Below are 19,714 nucleotides of genomic sequence, written 5' to 3' on the forward strand. Positions count from 1 at the left end.
GAGTGAACAAAGGAAGTCAGTGACAGCAACAGAGAATTTGATGTTTTCGCCTCATATTAAATGCAAGAATCTCTCTTCAATTGGTGCTAAGAGGAGGTCAAGGCACAATAGCCAAAACTTGAAAAAGGTAACAGTCTGATCACTGAAATGCAGACATAGGACTTGATATGCAGAACACACACAAATGGCACATGGTTCAGGGTCTGATTCTACCACCCTAGCTCACATTAAGTAATACCTTATTCCTGCTGAAACCAGTGGACTTTGTGCACAACTGATGAGGCTGGAGAAGAAAAGAAAAAGAAAAGCAGTGTGCCCTTGGCGTAGGCCAAGATACCATACAATTAATAGAAGCTAACTGAGAGAACATCACAGCATGATATAGGTCCCAGACTCAGCAGAGTACTTAAGCACATCCTTCACTGTAAGTATGAGCCTACATCCCACTGAAGTCATAGAGTTTGCTCAATGAGTCCTGTCACAACCTGGCCTAGTCCCCCTTTGCAAGGACTGGTTTGCGTGGACCCAACCACTGGATCTCATCTGCTACTAAGCCACCTGAGCCTGAGAAGAGCTGGATCCCTGGGACCCACTCCCAGGGGCAGACTTCATGGCTGCTCCCCTTCCTTGGGATGTGGGGTCCCACAGCCTGTCTGCCTTAGACTCTGAAGCCAACACTTCAGCCCTCTTGAGCCCCCTGCCCCCATGTTTGCTTCTACATTCCTCCTCAGAGGTCCACCTTCCTGTGGGCACTTTGAGGGTCTCAATTAACCCCTTCAGGAAAAATGTGGCAGGCAAGTATGGAATATAGGCTTAGTAAAGGAATTTCTTAACCACAGCTACTTTACTCATAAGAAATCACTAGAGAATTACAAATCTTTGCAAAATAACGAAACTCCTGAGATCTGGTTCTCACTCCTTCTGCGAGTATGAAATCTGGTTAGCGTTTCAGGCAAGGCAGAGTCCCCCCTGCCTTTTCTCTCTTTCCAACCTTGTTTTCTGGCACATGGTGATGGTCGGTCCTCCTGATCAGAGAAGCCTACCCTTGAATACAGTCTCTGTCCCTATTTTGCCCATGTGCTCCAGCTGGGAAATTCTAGCCCCTTCCCCCAGCTTGGCTTATGTGCGGACAGTCCACTGTCCCATGAAGATGGTCTAGTAGTTGACAGATAATCAAAGGTTGATTGCTCTGTGCTAACTTCACTATCACACTCATTCAACCAGGTGTCAAGCCCCTTTCCTGGGTAAGGTATCTGTTTCATATATATCACAATAGCCCTGCCCTGGGAAAAGCATACATGTGTTCAGTCTGTAATACAAAATGGATGCTCTAATCCACAGTGGAGGTTACACTATAAAATGAAGGTCACAATGAAGGACACAATCCAAGATGGAGGCTGCAATACACAACAGAATTCACAATTTGATACAGATATAGCTTACTCTGTCACAAGCCCACTGAGTTATGGTGTGTTTTGTTTACCTCTGTCTTTTTTACTTCAAGTCAATGGAACTTCAATACATGCATAAGTGCTTTCCTGAACTGAAGGCATAAATCACCAAGGGCCTGATTCTGCTGCCCTTCCTCACACTGAATAGTAACTTACTTTATGAGGAGGCCCACTAGTTTCAGTGACTACAGCAATCAAATCAAGTGCCACTATGCTGCATGACATATGGCAGCATCTTAAATCTATCTGTAAAATAAAGTTGGTGCAGAACTTAACCACTTGTTTGTTACAGGAGGCATCTACCTGGCAGCACATGACACTAGTGCTTTTGGATGGGTGCTGGCTACCTATTGGCAACTAGGTAAAATTTAAGCTGCTGGTTGGTTTTAACCTATCACATATAATCGTATTGGCCTGGGACCTACGTTTCTTAAAGACTACATCTCTCCTTATGCCATGCTGCCAGAGTCGAGATCAGGAGGGACTCCAGAGTTGATGCCCCTTTTGTACAAGAGAGGAGGGGTACCTGGGAGGCCATTCTCTGTGATGACGCCCTGGTTTTGGGACTCACTCTTGGTTTGAAATTGTCCTAGTTTATCAACATCCAAGGCATGCTGCAAGGCCTATACATTTGCCCTGTCTGAAAGAGTATGGGAGTATATTAGAAGAAGATTGTAAAGAGCTTAAATATATTTTCAGTTTCTGTGTTATGATATATACTAATTATTGGATGAGAGGGTTACTGGAGTTGTCTGTTTTAAAACTGCATTTTTAAAACGTGCTTGGAGTGCCAAGAACAAGTACTCCTTTTTTATGAGACTAATGAATAAATCCAAACAAATAAGTACTCGATGTGAGAAAGGAGGACAGAATCAGGCACTAAATCATATGTCACTTGTGGTTATTCTGCATGTCAAATCCCATTCCTTCATTTCAGAGACCAGATAATTATCTTTTTCATGTTTTGCCTGGTTGTGCCTCTCCGTGCCCTCAACACCAATTTAAGAGATGTTCTTGCCTCATAGTAATTGCAAGAAAATCAAATTCCATCTGTTTCTGCCAAAGGAAGGAAATGAAACAAGCAAAGGCCACCAGTTATGTATCACTTGCACGCTATCAATGGCTTTTCTAAGGAAACTTGTGCTCAGGAGAATTGCATGAAGCAAATAATCTGCCTTCTTAGTGAGAAATTTCCATGGAATGTGGGTCATGCCAGCTGGTAACCAGTTGGTTAAAATAAAAAAACCCAAAAGCTAAACTTGACAGCTGTGGATCAATATCTCTGGATTAGTGTACAGAAATCCAGATCCAGATCAATTCAGTTGGAAAAACATGCCAGTGGATAACCAGACAAGAATTTATTACAAGGGTATTAAATTAAAGATGCTATAAACCCATATTACCTTTTTTGCCAGAAGAGGGCAAAGATCTCAGAGCTGCTCAAATTTATACATTCCTAGGTAGTCTAGACATAGTCTAATATCTCTGATGCCTTTTAGAATCAAGAGGTCAGCTTGAGAAAATCCACAGGGAAGCTTAATCAACTTCACTTTAGCAGAGAAATAGTTCTGTTTACTTGGTAGACATATCCCTGGTATTTTTTATTTTGTGAGGAGAATAGGGAATTAAAATTATGGGAAAACATGCTGACACAGGTCCTATGTCTTATTGAGGTAGGTCAGCAAGAAGATCAGTAAAATATTCCTTTAAGATATTTTCTTAAACTACAGAATGCTCTGGTTCCAACTGCATTACTCATTTATATTTGTAACAGACTTGATTTGTCTAATATTATTAACAGTAACATTTCCCATAAGCTCATTCAGAGCTGTGGAAAGAACTGTGATTACGGATCTCTGGCTTCCTGAAAGCCCTAGTACTGTTTGTCTATTTTCAGATCAGCTCTGCTTTATTTCCTTCTTGCTACCACCAGTTTGGAATCCACATTTGCAGGAAAAACACAGAATTAATAGCAATACTAAGGAACATGGGGGGAGGAAACTAAGTCTAGATTTTTCAGGAGGCAATTTATTTGGGTACGGTTATTCTTCCTGCCATTTTAATATGGTTGAGATAATAAAGGGAAGCTGAATACAGAACATGGACACTCTTGGCTTATATTAGATGATTACAGTAGAAATTTGAAGTTTTCTGGCTAATGCAAATTTATTAACTGAGATATTTACTACAATAGTCCAGGCAGCAAAACCTCCTCAGAGGATTATGTAATAAAGATGGAACGAGAATGGCTATACATGATGTAAATATTATAGTCAACTCACAGAGACCTTTGAGAAATACATTATTGAGGGTGCTACTGGGGAAAAAAAACATTTGGGCTTCTAATGAACCCCTCAGAACATCCCAAAGGAAATGAATGAGCTAGAATATCGTTTTGTTTACCTCCGTCTGGTAGGCATCGTATAAGAATCCTATTCCACTTGAATAGAACTGACACCTTCTAGTGTACAAAGGCCTAGGGTCCTGCAAGGAGAAAAAATATTCATGAAAATATCTAATCCGGAATAACTGTGCAGTCATAATATCATCCCCCACTGCCAAAGGAACATGCTGGGTGACCAGTTAAGTGCACTGCAGTGCTGTCTGCTTTCCAATCTGTATCTGTTCAGAAATCAGTTGCAAAGAGTTACCATTTCCCTTGCCCTCTCTACCTCTAGGCTGTGCACGGATAATTTATTTTTCTCTGACCCAATGGCCTCCTTTGACAGACCAGCATCTCAATCATTTAATACCCTTTCCCCCCCCCACACTGCCTTCTTCCACACAGAGGTCAGATGAATAACATACTCTTCTGAGAACGGTACAGCCACTATTTCCCCACACATAAAACCTAATCCAATTAATTTTAGAATGAAAGAAAAGTATTTGGCAATTTATTTTAAAATACAAGGCCTTACTTTTAAAGATTTTAAGAGTCTTTTGCCACAGAGAAAACACAGAAAATAAAATAGGATCTTTAAATATACCACTCAATTTTTCATACTATAGGGCCTCAGTGCACTCTCTCTTCTCATTAACTAACTAAATAAATTGAAGAACAGACAATAATGATATGAAGGAGAAAATCTAGAGCTGAGCTCATAATTCATGAATATCTGCAAAAAGATTGTGATTTTCTCAAGTCTATTCACTACTCAAATTTACAACATTTTCTTGATGCAAAAATCTCCTCGGTGATAACACAAAGGGAAAGTCTCACAGGAATATCCATCAGCTGGCAGGGAGGGGCATGCTTCAAGCAGCAGCCACTTAGCAAATGACCACTTGAAGGCTACTGATGTTTGCCCCTACTAAATTCAGGACTCTGAGTGGGATCCACAGAAGTACTACACACCTAAATCCCATTTTTAGGCACCACTGCAATCCACAAAACACCTGTTCAGCTGCCCCCTAACCCTGTGGGTGCTTCAAGTCACTCAGCACCTATGTTTTTGAAATAAAAGTTCCCTAGTGCCTATATTTCTACCTCTGAGCATGTAATCTGCAGCCTCTCTTGAAGTGTCCAGGCACCCATCTCCTGCCTTTGACCCAAAGCGATGCACGAATTGGGGAAGATAGCTGTCTGGCCACCTAAATGGCACATGGGGCCCACTCCAGTAGGTATGCTCAGAGGCTGCCTATCAGACTGGGCCCCTTGGTGAGCTCACACAAAATAAGTCAGAGGATGACTTCCCTTATAACCTGTAGCCCAATGGTTAAGGTACTTATGTGGGAGAGCCCCAATTCAAGCCTCCCCACTACCCTGCCTCTGCCTGATGAGGAGAAAGGAGCTGAACAGGGATCTGTTACCCTTCAGGTGAGTGCTCAAACCACTGGGATACAGAGTCATTCGAACACTATCTCTGGCCCAATTAATATTTAATTATTCAATTATATAATTGCGGTGGAACAGCTTCAACAGGAGAGATTGAGGAAGCCCCACATCTGACTAACCCAGAGCCAAGTGGTTAGATCATTCACCTGCGAGCTGGCTGATTCCTGTTCAAATCCCATCTTCTATTCATCAGGCAGAAGCAGGACTTGAGCCAGGGGTCTCCTACATCCCAGGGTGAGTACCTTAACAACCAGGCTAAAGATTATCAGAGAGGCCTTCCTCCCCCGGCTTTGTGTATTATTAGCCAGACTTTGAGCACACTTACTGGATTGGGCCCTGCACATGACTTAAGCAGCTGAATGCCAGTCTTCCCCTGGTGCGGGAATCATAAGCAGAGATAGGTTCCTCCCTCCAGCCTGGACTGAGGTGCCGAACTCCCAGAGGGGCACTCGCTGTTCAGGACACACCCCTCTTGTCAACATCTTTCATTGGATAGTTTAGGCAGTTCTTGCCTAGAGTGCTGCTTTGTGGATCCCACTCTAAGGCCCCTCTCTCTCCCAATTCACTGTATGGGGAGCCTCAGTGCCGAACTCAGGCTTTGTGGATTACAGTGTTGTTCCTGTGAGTTTTCTAGGCACCTAAACGCTAGGCATGGTGACAATGAGCGTCATAATCCCCAAGTCCCTTTTGTGGATTGTGTGTGTGCAGGGGAGGGATTTAATGACTGCACAGATCTCTCTCAACAGTAGTATTTCACAAAGCAAAGCAGAGTGTGGGAGGAGTGGGTCTGAATGAAACTAGCACACAAAAAATTCCAGCATTTTGCCATGCAGGTGTTTTAATATGTTGCTGAAGCCTAGTCCAGCAACTGAAGAGCTCTGAGACAGCTCCATCACAGTGTGTCAGTGAGCCCACCGCAAGGAAAGGGGTGGGAACACCATTATCCACCAAAAGCCTCTTTTCCTGCAAATTTACAGGCAAAGGACTCGTAACTCATTAGAAAAAACTCAACCCTCCCTCCCGTCCTTTACTGTGGCAGCTTTGGTTTCAAAACCTGTTAAAACCAGGTGTAAACTGGCAGCTGGAGCTAGGGCTGTGCTAGTTAAGATCTGCTCTCATTATGTTATAATGAACTGCATAAATCTGTAAAGCCCAACAAGGCAATCGGAGAAAATGCAGAGCCCTGCAGGACGAGACAGGTAGATTAATACAGCTCATTCATCAAGTTACTTGCTTTGACCTTCTGATTACCCTGGCAAGCTAAAGTAATAGCTTGAAGACAACTGGCCTAAGGGTTGGGTAAAAGCTTACCATTGCATCCAATAATATTTGTTTATACCACACAAGTAGAGAATGAATTGCTTCAATAACTCCTATTCTTTGGAGGAACAGGAAATACCAGAGTGGTGGAAATAACATGTCGTTTCTAGCATTTGTAAAACTAGAAGGATGTTATTTTTCTACTCTGGGAAAACATTAGGCATTAGCAGTAACTTTTTTCACTGCTTGGGGGGGAGGGAGAGGGAGAGAGGAGTAGCGAGCAAGCTGAAAAGGAGCACACCACCAAGAGAAAGGACGCTTGCTCCCAATATAGACATTGGCAACTTAATTAAAAGTTGCTATTCGTTATGTCCACAGCAGAAGCAAGCTACATATGTGATAATGGAAGCACTGGAGCTAACCTTTCTTTGTGTTAATATCCTGCACTGTCAGAAGAGATACTCAGTGTTAATGTTGTCAAACACAGCTGATCTTACATATTTTTAGAGGAAGTGAGAGAATTCCCCCTTTTCCACCACCAAACATAGGAAGAGGCCTTTGACTCTACTCTCCCAGCTCACATGATGTTCCTATCCCTTTACGTCTCCTTCCTATTTAATAACAAACAAATTATTGCTAATCACCTCCCTATTGCTTTGGCCACTGAGGGGGCACTTGATGTGTCCACACTGCTTGGTTGTCCCAGTGAGGAGCAGCACAGGGTGATGAACCAAACTGTTCAAAATAATCATTGTTTTACTGGAATGTTGTGTGGAGAAAATGATCAGGCCTTTCACTTGTAGTGGCCACTGAAAGTACAATTAATTCATTTGGTGCAACAGCACAGTAACCCCATATGTTTTTGCATGCAGCTACTTTTGAAAATGAAGTCATCTGAATATAGAGGGCAAATTTTCTGATCACAATCAATGCCTCTCAATGTATGTATGTGTACATTAGCCTAAATTTAGTTGCCAAGCTACATTTTTATTTGGGTGAAGGGTTCAGATTTAACAGATCAATGACCCACCAAGATTCTGAAGATTAATTAACATTTAGTTTATTCAGATATCCAAATAAATCAATAAATCAGGGATACAGTCATCAAGGTTTGATTGTGCAGTCTATTAAGGCTGCTGAAAAGTAGAATAAATAAGAACCATGATTTGACTTTTTTTTGTTTTTAAACTTGCTCATATACCATGCGGTCTGCCTGAAGATTAAGAGCACACAGAATATAATCACAGAGACATTAAAAAGTGTTTAAAAATTATCCTACAATATGTCATACTTTATTAACGCTTATATGATTTTTATTGCTCCATGTAATGACAAAGGAAAATGAACCATGTTTCAAAGCTGTGAAAGTATTCCTACTGGACTGCTCATAAAATGCTGTCTGATTTTTTTATATTGCTATCCGCAGACAGCATATGCATAAGAGATAACTACCAATCCTTGACACTAATATGTATAGCAACACTTGCAGAAATACAATATATCTACTCTTATAGTCTATTAATACGTATTATTTTAACCTATTAACATTAACTCTAACATTTCACACCAAGAATATACTTTTGTTACACGTCCAAACAGTACTGAAGATAAATTGAAGAGGTTCTATTAAAAACAGACTGATGCTATTTTTAGGGTGTCCACATTATACACACACAGTAAAAATGCCATTGATGTATTATAAAAAGACATTCAATATACACACAGAGAGATGAAGAGATTACTAGGGCATATAAACAACATGTATATTTAGCATGGGCTAAGAACTACTCTTTTACAGTTCCCCACAGTACTGGGGAAAATGACAATTTTTCTTGAAAATTAATTCATTGTGGCACATAACTAACTAGCTAGACAAAATTCAGCTTCATGTCAGTAAATGAGGGTTTCACCTGTGCACTCCTCAGCAGCTCTATGACTAGTGGTGCTTTCCAATCTGCCCACTCTGAACCATCTCCCATTAAAGGGGCATTACCCCAACAATGTTGTTTGCTGCTTGAAAAGCAGTGGGAAGGGAAAGAATAATGCTCTGTGTACACCCTGTTACATGACCCTGCAAAGGTGGAATGACGCAGTTCTCCATGGGGCCTGATCCTGCAAGGTGCAGAGCATATTTACATTCCCGCTGACATTACTTTCAACACAGGGCACTCAGAGTGAAATCCTGTCCCCAAGAAAATCAAGGGGATTTTTGTCACTGAGCTCAGTGGGACCAAGATTTTTGTCTTAGCACTTTACAAGATGAGGCAGCTGAAAAGCACCTATGAACTTCTGGGGTTTGACTGGCCTGGATCCTGCAGGGACCTCTTACAATTTACATTTTAGGCTGAGATTTTCATAACCATTTAAGGGATTTGGACACTCAATTCCTATTAATTTCTGCCAAATCACAAAAGGCTCAGCCTTTGTGAACAATAATTTCAGACACAAAGGGACTGAACTGTAGCCTTCTCCCAACCTGGTTTTTGGTGCACATATTAGAATATAGGTCTGACAAACAGAAGGCTGGGAGAGGAGAGTGAAGCCCAGAAAGAGAAGATTCTCGCTCAAGTGCATATGGTTTTGGTTTGGCTGATTCGCTGTTTTTAAAAGCACATGGCACAAAACCCACATTCTCCTGGATGCTGGCAGCATCCCATTGCAATTTTTGAAGGATAAAATAGCCTTTGAACAACATCTCCAGCAGATTTGGCACAATTGGTTTTTGGGTTTGTTTGTTTGTTTAGCTCAGGTATGGAATGCAGGTTTTCTTATCCCAATTTTTGTTTCCTTAGGGAAAAAACATACATATAGTAGATAATACGAAGAAAATTCCATGTTCTCCTGTCTGAGCCCCATCTTACAGTTTCTGAAGGCTGTAACAAGCATAAACGTTATGGATGTGAAACATTATTAAAAATGATTATACACGAAGTGCTAATTTTTATTTTTTTTATCCTCCAATACTCGATTAATGGCTACAGAAGCTCAGAAGTTCTGAGTTTCTTATTCATTTGTTTCTTGCTGATAAGTTAGGTTTTTGTACTGAGTACTCCTTGAGTTTAGCTGTGAGCACATTACAGGTAGTAGGCAAGATTTTTCAAGATGATCTAAATCTAAAACCACACACGATACAGGGATACTTCTCCAGAGATAGTTTTCCTGTGTAAGAACAACTAAACTCTGGTTCCAAACATGTATCTGTATGTTTCTAGTTATTCTAATTCTCTTCAAAATCAGGCCATCCGTTGCCTTTTTGGAAACATACATGCAAATACACAGGTATATGTTACCTCATCATTATTGCAACAGGGCAAATGTAAATGTGAATTCCAAAATCATCTGTCTGCCAACCAAAATGGGCAGGCTGCTTTTGTGTTCAGTTACTACAAAAATTACATTAATATGAAGGGAAGTGTTCTGGAGCTCCTGCCATTCCTAAATCTCTCTGATCAAGAACTGTTTCTTTGGCAAGAGGACATTAAATCATTTGGACAAAGCTCAAAGGAAGATGTGAGGCTGCTAAGTAAGGTAACCTCTAGAAAATCCCAGTGACTTATGAATGATCAGTTCCCTAATTTTTCTGGATTCATATATAAATAAAAATCTCTTTTTTTTAAATGTTACAGGAAACTTCTCTTCCCTATGACCAGCAGGACATTAATGAATATCTGGGTTGAATATGTAGGATAGAATTTTCAGTGCTGTCATAAAGAGAGTGTAATTCATAGGAATAGAATATTCTACCTCCCTTTGTACACCTGACCCTGGAATCTCCTAATTTAAGTATAAAATTATACACTGTGGAGCCATGAACAAGTTGTTTTCCCTGGCAATTATTTTCAGCTTCTTCTTCCTGAAGTTCTGTGTAGAGAGGTACAAAATTCAGTCTGCAATTTGCAATTTTTTGCAGTAAAAAACGACCATTTCATGTACTCTTGTAAAATACACACACACACACACACACACACACTTACTTTGCATAATTGCACCACTTGGGAAAAAAGTAAAAACTGTGAACCCCTGAACTCTCCCTCCCATTCCATGCCACCAGAACTTTACAGGGTTTACCCGTTGTAGGGCCCAAGAAAATAAAATACACAATAAACAACAATATTGGTCACACATCTTCTAGAAAGAAACCTTGGCGGCCTGGTAGATTAACAGAATGCCCAGCCAGTAATCATAGAATCATACAACTGGAAAGGACCTCGAGAGGTCATCCAGTCCAGTCCCCTGTACTCGTGGCAGGACTAAGTATTATCTAGACCATCCCTGACAGGTGTCTGTTCAACCTGCTCTGAAAATTATATTTTCAAATGTACTATTTACTTGTAGTACATAAAACTATAAATCCCAGCAACCATAGGTGCTGCTACATAAGAATTTTATTTAAATAAACAAATGACATCAATTTAACCAAGTAACTGTTTTATATAGCATTTAAAAATAAGGTGGTGTTACTTTAAATAGTTGCAGTTTCAATATTAGGCAGAGCTTGTGTGCCCTCTAGAGGAAAATATATGTATCTTCTCCAGTACAGTAAAGTTCAACCAAAGGTTAGAAGCCACAGAATGTAAACTCTGGGCTTTTCTTTCTTTCTGTTCATGCTCCCCTTCATTTTCTGCCATACTGGGAACTAACTAAGTTAGTGAATAAGGGAAACGTCTCAAAAAGAGGTTGTCATGACATGATCCCACTTCTCACCTAATCCCACAGAACCATTTCGCCTTGAGCTCTGTGTATCAACTGAGAAGCAGCATCTCTGTGTGTCATACTCACTTTACCCCAATGGTTTTCCAGGCAAGAATCCATGTGGCAGTTAACACTGGATGAACCACCATCATGTCTCCTTCATGCCCCTCAGAAAGTAGGCAAGGTGCAGGGCTAGGGGAGGATAGAAACAGAGGGACAAAGCTGTCTCTTCTTGCTAATGTACCAGAATCCATGATTTGTATCCATAATTCTCTACAGAGTCAGTAGACTGGCATTATTTGTACAGTGATTGGGCAGGGGGGCATAAAATGACATGAAGCCACCTTTAATTTGCTTCTCCCTAGAGCAGTTAGAAAAAAATATAAATTTCTTAAAATGTCGATGAAAAAACTTTTTACAATATAAAAAAACTTTTTTTTTTTTAATTTGCTGATTTTGGCCAGCTTAAAGGGTGGTCAACATTTTTCAAAAATGTGAAATCTTTGCTGAACATTTTTTGAAAACTTTCCATATATTTTCTGCATTTTTTTTTTAAATCAGCTGTTTTTCCCTCCTCATTCCCAGTTTTGGCCTGCACCGACCAGAGGATCTAGCCTTTTATCTTTGTGTTAGATGCGTGACACTTCAGTTTTAATTTGCATTTGCAAGGGCCCTGCATCTGTTGCAAAGGAGACTCTGTAGAATTGCATTCAGTAGCTACTAGTGAATGGCAGAGAAAGAAGAGATAGATAGAACATCGACAATATAGCAGAAGGAGGAATGAGGATACTGCTAATAAGGATGCTGTTGATTTTCAAAGGTGATGAGTACCAGCACCTCCTTTTGACTCCAGTGGAAAGTGGTATTGCTCAGACTAAAAGCATATAGTGCATTAAAGTGCGCATACATATGCAGTGCATGTTATTCTTTAAATTGGTCAATGAAGATGAACAATTTAATGCAAAAGCAGCAAAGAATCCTGTGGCACCTTATAGACTAACAGAGGTTTTGGAGCATGAGCTTTCGTGGGTGAATACCCACTTCCTCAGATGCATGTAATGGAAATATCCAGGGGCAGGTATATATATGTGTGCTAGCAAGCAAGCTAGAGATAACGAGGTCAGTTCAATCAGGGAGGATGAGGCCCTGTTCTAGCAGTTGAGGTGTGAAAACCAAGAGAGGAGAAACTGGTTCTGTAATTGGCAAATTACTTCCACAATGTTCTTTTAAATGGAAGCAAAAGCCTGGAAGAAATGTTTAATCAAACATATTAAACCTCATGTCCATTTCAACTCTCTTAAAATACTGTATACTAGCTCTCTTTAAGTGCCAAATGATTAGGGAGAGCTTAAATGATTATTTAATAGTCTAAAGTGTCAAGAGAAAAGAAGGACCCAGTCTGTCAAGATAAATAGGAATTGTAAAAAGAGGCCCTTGAAAGTGCAGCATGTCAGATAAATCATTCCTAGGAATGATGGGGAAATAAATCTATTTTATGAGGAAATGAGGTTATTAAAACCACAGCGTTTGTTCTGCCTTCAGCACTGGAACTAGTTCAGTTCAGAACAGCAAAAATGACAGGCTAGCTTTTTAGAATGTCGTACAGGCACCAACACGTACAGTGGTATGGGATGGGCAGAGAAGCACAATATAGTACTTAAGTATATTGTGATGATTTCTGAACCTCTTGTAATTTAAAATGAAACCCACACACTCACACTGTTCCTGACCTACCTGTCTGTCTACCCATCTATCTTGCCTCTATCACTATAGTACCAGAGTGCCTCTGTAGTAACAGGTGGCCTTTTAAAAGGTTAAACTCTACCCATAAATGAGTGCAGTATCAGACTAGAAAAATCTGTTACTTATGAAAGTGAGAAGCACATGTGGTCCCATGAGTAGCAGGAAAGCTTCAGAAAATGGCTTGCCAATAGAATCTCACTCATTGTTTAAAAATCAGAGCTTTCCTATTTCCTTTTCTATTTTAAGAGATATAATGTGTGGGAAAAGTTTTGCAATATGTCTCAAGACAGCACGTGCTCAGTTTTAATTCCAAAGGGGTACAGGATCTTATTATTGTGCTAATGATAGACCTCTCTCAACTGATCAATATCATGTTTACAGTTTTTTGCACAAATACTGGTCAAACAGATTGAAAAATTTAGGCCCTGATTCTAAGGCATTCTGCAGGACTTTTGCAATGACTTAGCTTTGAGGTTACTCTGATTGATGCCTGAGGGGCCCATCCTATGCACAGCAGCAGGATTTCAGGAATGCAAATATATGCTGTATGCTTTTTTGCACACACCCCTTTGCTGATGCCCACTCAGCCTGCTCCTTAACCATAGCCAGAGATTGGCCCATAACTTTGTAGCCTGTCAGCAGAGATAACATTGACAAGCAGGGCAAAATAGGAAGAAAAGGTTTATACGAACAAGAACAGAGGCCTGTGGGACACCAATTTAGAGAGAGGGGAGAAAAAAGAATTATTATCCTAGAGTAACCCGAGAGAGTAATTGTGTTAGTGGGGAAGAAACCATTGCACTGTGGAGTTAGCAAGATATAGGTGCCGAGGCAACGAAAGAGAATAGAGTGATGCTCCATCTCAAAAGCAACTGATAAGTCAGGTAGGATAAGAACAGCAGCGAGATCTTTGGTATTAGCCAGAAGCAAAATATTAATAACTATAGAGAGGGCTGTTCTGGTAGAATGACCAGAACAAAAACTAGGTATGAGTTATCAGAGAAGTCAATTATTCCTCCCATAGCCAGCCTTATTCTGTTTTTTTTCCTTCCCTCTGGGAAGATTTTTCACAATTATTTTCTATCAAACTTCTCTGCACAATCCTAGTGACCTTATCCTCTGATGTCCATGGGCTTCCACACTTTTCCTTTCAATTGCATATTTCACTTTCAGGACTTTTGGTTTTGTTGCATCACAGTATCCCAATTTATTGTCAGTCACAAACACACTGCCATTTTACTGGGTATTTTGTGCTTTTAGAGAACAGGAGAACATAAAAATAATGGACACAGAGTTCAGTTCAAATAACTGAATTTTTACTAGCTATGGATCATGATTTCCCCTCCCAGAGACAAATCCCTGGGAAAGAATAAAGAATTCAGAACATTCATCATAGAACTCATCATGATCACCTTGTGCTCCTGAAGGGACAGGAAATTGTATCCCAGTGAAGGAGGCAAGGACATATCCTGTAAGAAACCCCTTACCAAGCAGTAGCAGAGCTAGGTTTTGCAACTTGAGGGGGCAGAGGAGGGGTGATGTATGGTGGTGCCATCTCAAGAACATAATAACGGCCATACTGGGTCAGACCAAAGGTCCATCTAGCCCAGTATCCTCTCTTCTGACAGGGGCCAATGCCAGGTGCCACAGAGGGAATGAACAGAACAGTGCATTCTATTGAATGGTTCATCCCTTGTCATCCAGTCCCAGCATCTAGCATGGGGTTGCAACCCTGACCTTCTTAGCTAATAGCCATTGATGGACCTATCTTCTGTGAACTTATCTAATTTCTTTTTTAAACCCTGTTATACTTTTGACCTTCACAACATTCCCGGCAATGAATTTCACAGGTTGACTGTTTATTGTGTGAATTACTTCCTTATGTTAGTTTTATACCAGCTGGATATTAATTTAATTGAGTGATCTCTGGATCTTGTGTTATATGAAGGGGTAAATAACACTTCCCTATTCTCTTTTTCCAAACTGTTCATGATTTTATAGACCTCTATCATGTCCCCCTTAGTCATCCCTTTTTTAAGCTCACTAGTCCCAGTCTTTTAAATCTCTCCTCATATGGAAGCTGTTCCATACTGCTAATCATTTCTGTTGCCCTTCTCTATGCTTTTTCCAGTCCTAATGTATCTTTTTTGAGGTGGGGCCAATTACACTATTGGCTTGTTAATTTCATACATTATTAGGCCTGTGTATTTTACATGTTATTATGCCTGTGGCACCCTCCACACCAGCACTGCAACTCTAATCCCAGCCTGGTATGGAGGGGAGGTCCTAGAAGATGGTTGTGACTGGAGAGCGAGTCCACTCCAATGATGGCTCCCACAGGCACTGGCTTCCTCAGGGTCCCAGGGACGCTCAAACCCCTGCTCCGCCACTGAAAGTCTGGTCAGTGGTGCAGCAGGGCTAAGGCAGGCTCCCTGCCTGCCCTGGCTCCACATGGCTCCTGGAAGCAGACAGCATGTCCAGCCCCTAGGCACAGGGGCAGCCACAGAGGCTCTGTGCACTGCCTGTGCCCTGAGCACCAGCTCCACAGCTCCCATTGGCTGGGAATCACAGCCAATGGGAGCTGCGGGGGCGGCACCTGCGGAGGCGGCCAGTCCACACCACGCAGAGCCACCTGGCTGCACCTCCGCCTAGGTGCTGGACATGCCGGTCACTTCTGGGAGCGGCGCGGAGCCAGGGAAGGCAAGGAGCTTGCCTTAGCTCTGCTGCACCACTGACTGGGAGCCACCTGATGTAAGTGCTGCCCGACCAGTGCCGGCATCCTTAACCTCCTGCTCCAGATCAGAAGCCACTCCTGGACCCTAACTCCTTCCCAGACCCTGCCCCAACCCCAACCCCCTGCCCCATATCGGACCCCGCTTTTGCACCCCTCCTGGGCCCTGGGCCTCACACCCCCTCCTGCACTTCAATCCCTGTCCCCAGCCCTGAGCCCCCTCCCACATCCCAAACCCCTTATCCCTGGCACTACTCCAGATCCCACACCCTCAGCTGGAGCCTGGACCCCCTCCTGCACCCCAGAGCCTACTCTCACACTCCAAACCCTGTGGTCCTAGCCCAGAGCCCCCTCCTGCACCCCAACCCCCTCATCCCCAGCCCCAACCCAGAGCCCATACCCCCAGCCAGAACCCTCACCCCCTCCTGCACTCCGACAACCTGTCCCAGCCCAGAGCCCTCACCCACATCCTAAATTCGTCATTTCTGGCCCCACCACAGAGCTTGCATCCCCAGCTGGAGCCCTCACCTCCTCACATACCCCAACCTCCTGCTCTAGCCCAGTGAAAGTGAGTGAGAGTGGGGGAGAGCAAACAACAGAGAGAGGGGGGCTGGAGTGAGTGGGGGTGTGGGGTCTTGGGGAAGGGGCGGGGAAGGGCAAGGGTGTTTGGTTTTGTGCAATTACAAAGTTGGCAACCATAACCCAGCCTGTGGCTGGAAGCCTCTGAGCCCAGGTCAATAGACTCAGGCTTGTGCTATCGTACTACAAATAGCTGTGTAGAAGTTGCAGCTTTGACCCTGAAGGCTAAGGATGGGGGTGGACTTCTGAGCTCTATCTACACAGCTATTTGTAGTGTGAGCACCAGTCTGTCGACCAGGCTTCAGAGGCTCACTGCCCCACCTGTATAGATGTATCTTTATCTGCCCTGTGCCTCAGCTTCTCATCTGTAAAATATTATAATATAAAGACATTGCAGATTACGTGGTGCTTAGATACTCCAGAAATGGTGGCCCTCTAAGTATCTCAGCCATGGCCTCTTTCTGCTGGGAATGCTCCTTGTGCTGGGGTTAGGACAGAGCAGCTGCAATTCTACCTAGGGCAATGAGGATCCTCATGGAGCCAGAGCTGCCACATTTCCAGTTGCTTTGCACTGCCATGGTAATCGCCAGGATCCTCCCCAAAACGTGTACATGTGTTTCAGCTGGTACAGTCCTCTCAAGAGACCTCAAAACAAAATTCCCAAGAAACCTTAAAACAACATGTGGCCAGATTGTGACCAGCGTGAAGCCTAGGGAGATTCCTACCTGGATACAGAGTGTGGGGGGAGGCAGAGGGAGCATGCAGAGACTGCCCCCAACCCCTAATACAGTGCATTCCCCTACTGCCTGCATTCAGGGAGGCCTCTGCTAAATGCAAGGATGTCTGGGAGTCTGAAGGGAAAGTGCAATGGAGCTACTTTTTCTCCTCCAGTTTGGCTACTAATGCTGCCAGTTGTGTTACCTTCGACACTGCACAGCAATAGGCAGCTCTGGCTTCTTAGCCCTGGTCTACACGACAAACCTATGTCATTATAACTACATTGCTCAGCTATGTGCAACCTCCCAAGAGACACAATTATACCAAATAACCCCCAGACATAGACAGCACCATGCTGACGGGAGGCCTTCACCCATCAACATAGCAACTGCCTCTGGGGAGAAGATGTCCTGTCAGTGTCGGATGCGTCTTCACTAAGCACTCCAGTGGTGCAGCTGTGTCAATGCAGCAATGTAAGTGTAGACAAGCCCTCAGTGTTGCACTGGGAATACTGTTTTTAATTTTCTGAGCATTAGCACCTAGATAGTCTGCGGGGGGGGGGGTGGCTTAGAACTGCCAATAATTGAAATAATAGATACTAATTTTGTATATTTGAGCTCCTTACTTTGGCTTTAATGTAGTATTTTAACTAAATAGTTGATATTATTCAGAGCTGTGATTTTAGTTATTGTTTCATGCAATTATACATTTAATTGCTTATTATATTTGATTACTTACAATGCTTGATTATAGGGCTCACTCTGTAAACTGACTGCTGTCTCTTGATTATAACTTCATTGCGTCATTTGAGCAATCACCCAATCACATGAACTACTCAAACCATTCAATCTACTGCTGGCAATATAACAGAGCTATATTAAGTAAAACAAAAAAAACCCACAAAAACCTCCTCCTAATACTACAATAACTCAGTCTTTAAAAACATAAATCAGAAAAATCAAAGTTATGGTTGTTGTGGGAACCATAACTCTGGAAGTTCCCAACTTTTAATCATATAAAACTTCTTGCTGCATTAAGGTAGGTTTTTTACATTTATAATTCCTTTTTGCTTTTATTTTATGTTAAAGAGAAGGAAAAAGGAAAGCACTAGTGCAGTGGTGGGCAACCTGCAGCCCATGGCCCATCAAGTTAATCCGCTGCCAGGCCACGAGACAGTTTGTTTACATTGACCATCTGCAGGCACTGCCACCCGCAGCTCCCAGTGGCCGCAGTTCACCATTCCTGGCCAATGGGAGCTGCGGGAAGACGCAGGCTGTAGGGACATGCTGGCCACTGCTTTCCACAGCTCCCATTGGCCGGGAACAGGGAACCATGATCACTGGGAACTGCAGGCAGGAGTGCCTGCGGACGATGAATGTAAACAAACTGTCTTGCAGCCCGCCAGCAGCTTACTCTGACAGGCCGCCGGTTGCCCACTGCTGCACTAGTGCATTTGCTTGAATGATCACATATCCAAATAAAATGCTCCAAGTCGTCCCTGTTTATTACTTATTATTTTATAGGACCTGTAAATGTGCAAGGCGCTTAGAAAACAAATGGAAGCCGGGTGCCTGCTCCATGGCACTCTCGATCAAAGGCCCTGATCCTGAAAACATATCCCCATTTGAAGTAAACCCTCAAACTCACACAGCACCCCAATGAAGTCAATAGGTCTCAGTAACGGTGAAAAGCTCTTCCTACATGGATGGGATTGCAAGATTGGGGCCTGAACACAGCCCAACTGACAAGCAAGAAGACAACATACATGGAAGCTGAAGGAGGAAGGATGTGGGTTATACAAGTAGAGAAGGGAAGTGGGGAATAGTCAGGATGGGAAACAGAGGATTCTCCATCTCCTGAACTTTTTAAATCATAACTGGATGCCTTTCTGGAAGATGTGCTTTAGCCAAACACAAGTTATGCTTTAGTAAAAGACAAGTTATTGTGCTCCATGTAGTGAGCACAAGGTCAAGTTACTGGCCTGCGATATACTGAGGTCATACCAGATGATCTAATGGTCCCCTCTGGCCTTAATTCTACGAATCCATGGCACTATGAATTAAGATGGCCTAAACTGAGTAATCAATTAATCAATTCATGTGTGTGTCTTGATTGTTCAGGTGTTGTGAGTATTTTCCTGTCTCTTCCGATCATCACTGCAAATTTCAAAGTTCAAGTACATCTCAGAAGTTCATGAATATTGAAATGTACCGCATCAGTGCTCAACAAAAAGCACTGGTGTGCAGGTGCATCTACATAACTGCACTAGGACACACGCAAACCAGTATGGAAAATGTCTGATGCATGATCAATATACTATTTTCATTAATTTATAATGCCTTCATTTTATAAACAAACTTTTCTAAACTTGGCAAAGCATGTATTTCCCAATGAAGACTAAATACATGACATATATAAAGTGGATTACGAAAGCTTATGCCCAAATAAATTTGTTAGTCTCTAAGGCGCCACAAGGACTCCTCATTGTCTTTTTTAATGACAAATATGAACATTCAAAATAAATAGATGTTCAAGTTACTCAATTATCAAAAAAAACAAAGTGGAAAAATTGTTTAAATGATGAATGTTGAAGGAAGCTTCCCCCTCCCCGCCCCTCACCTTCCCTTCCACACAGAGCTGCCACCCCCCCAGCCTCTCTCCTTCCCTCCTCTCTCCCGTGCAGAGCCCCCCACTCCGCAACACCTC

The 19,714-nt window shown here is 42.4% G+C and overlaps 1 protein-coding gene across 1 annotated transcript in view; it reads right to left on the minus strand.

Moving 5' to 3' along the window:
• The window catches only part of TMEM255B (transmembrane protein 255B), a 124,724-nt gene that overhangs the window by 29,531 nt on the left and 75,479 nt on the right, over positions 1-19,714 (minus strand). The window contains exon 5 of the mRNA XM_050922658.1: positions 3,855-3,935. Within this exon, the coding sequence (XP_050778615.1) occupies positions 3,855-3,935 (81 nt within the window). The remainder of the gene's footprint in view (positions 1-3,854; positions 3,936-19,714) is intronic.

This window comes from Gopherus flavomarginatus, chromosome 1 (genome assembly GCF_025201925.1).
Source record: "Gopherus flavomarginatus isolate rGopFla2 chromosome 1, rGopFla2.mat.asm, whole genome shotgun sequence".
Classification (NCBI taxonomy): domain Eukaryota; kingdom Metazoa; phylum Chordata; order Testudines; family Testudinidae; genus Gopherus; species Gopherus flavomarginatus.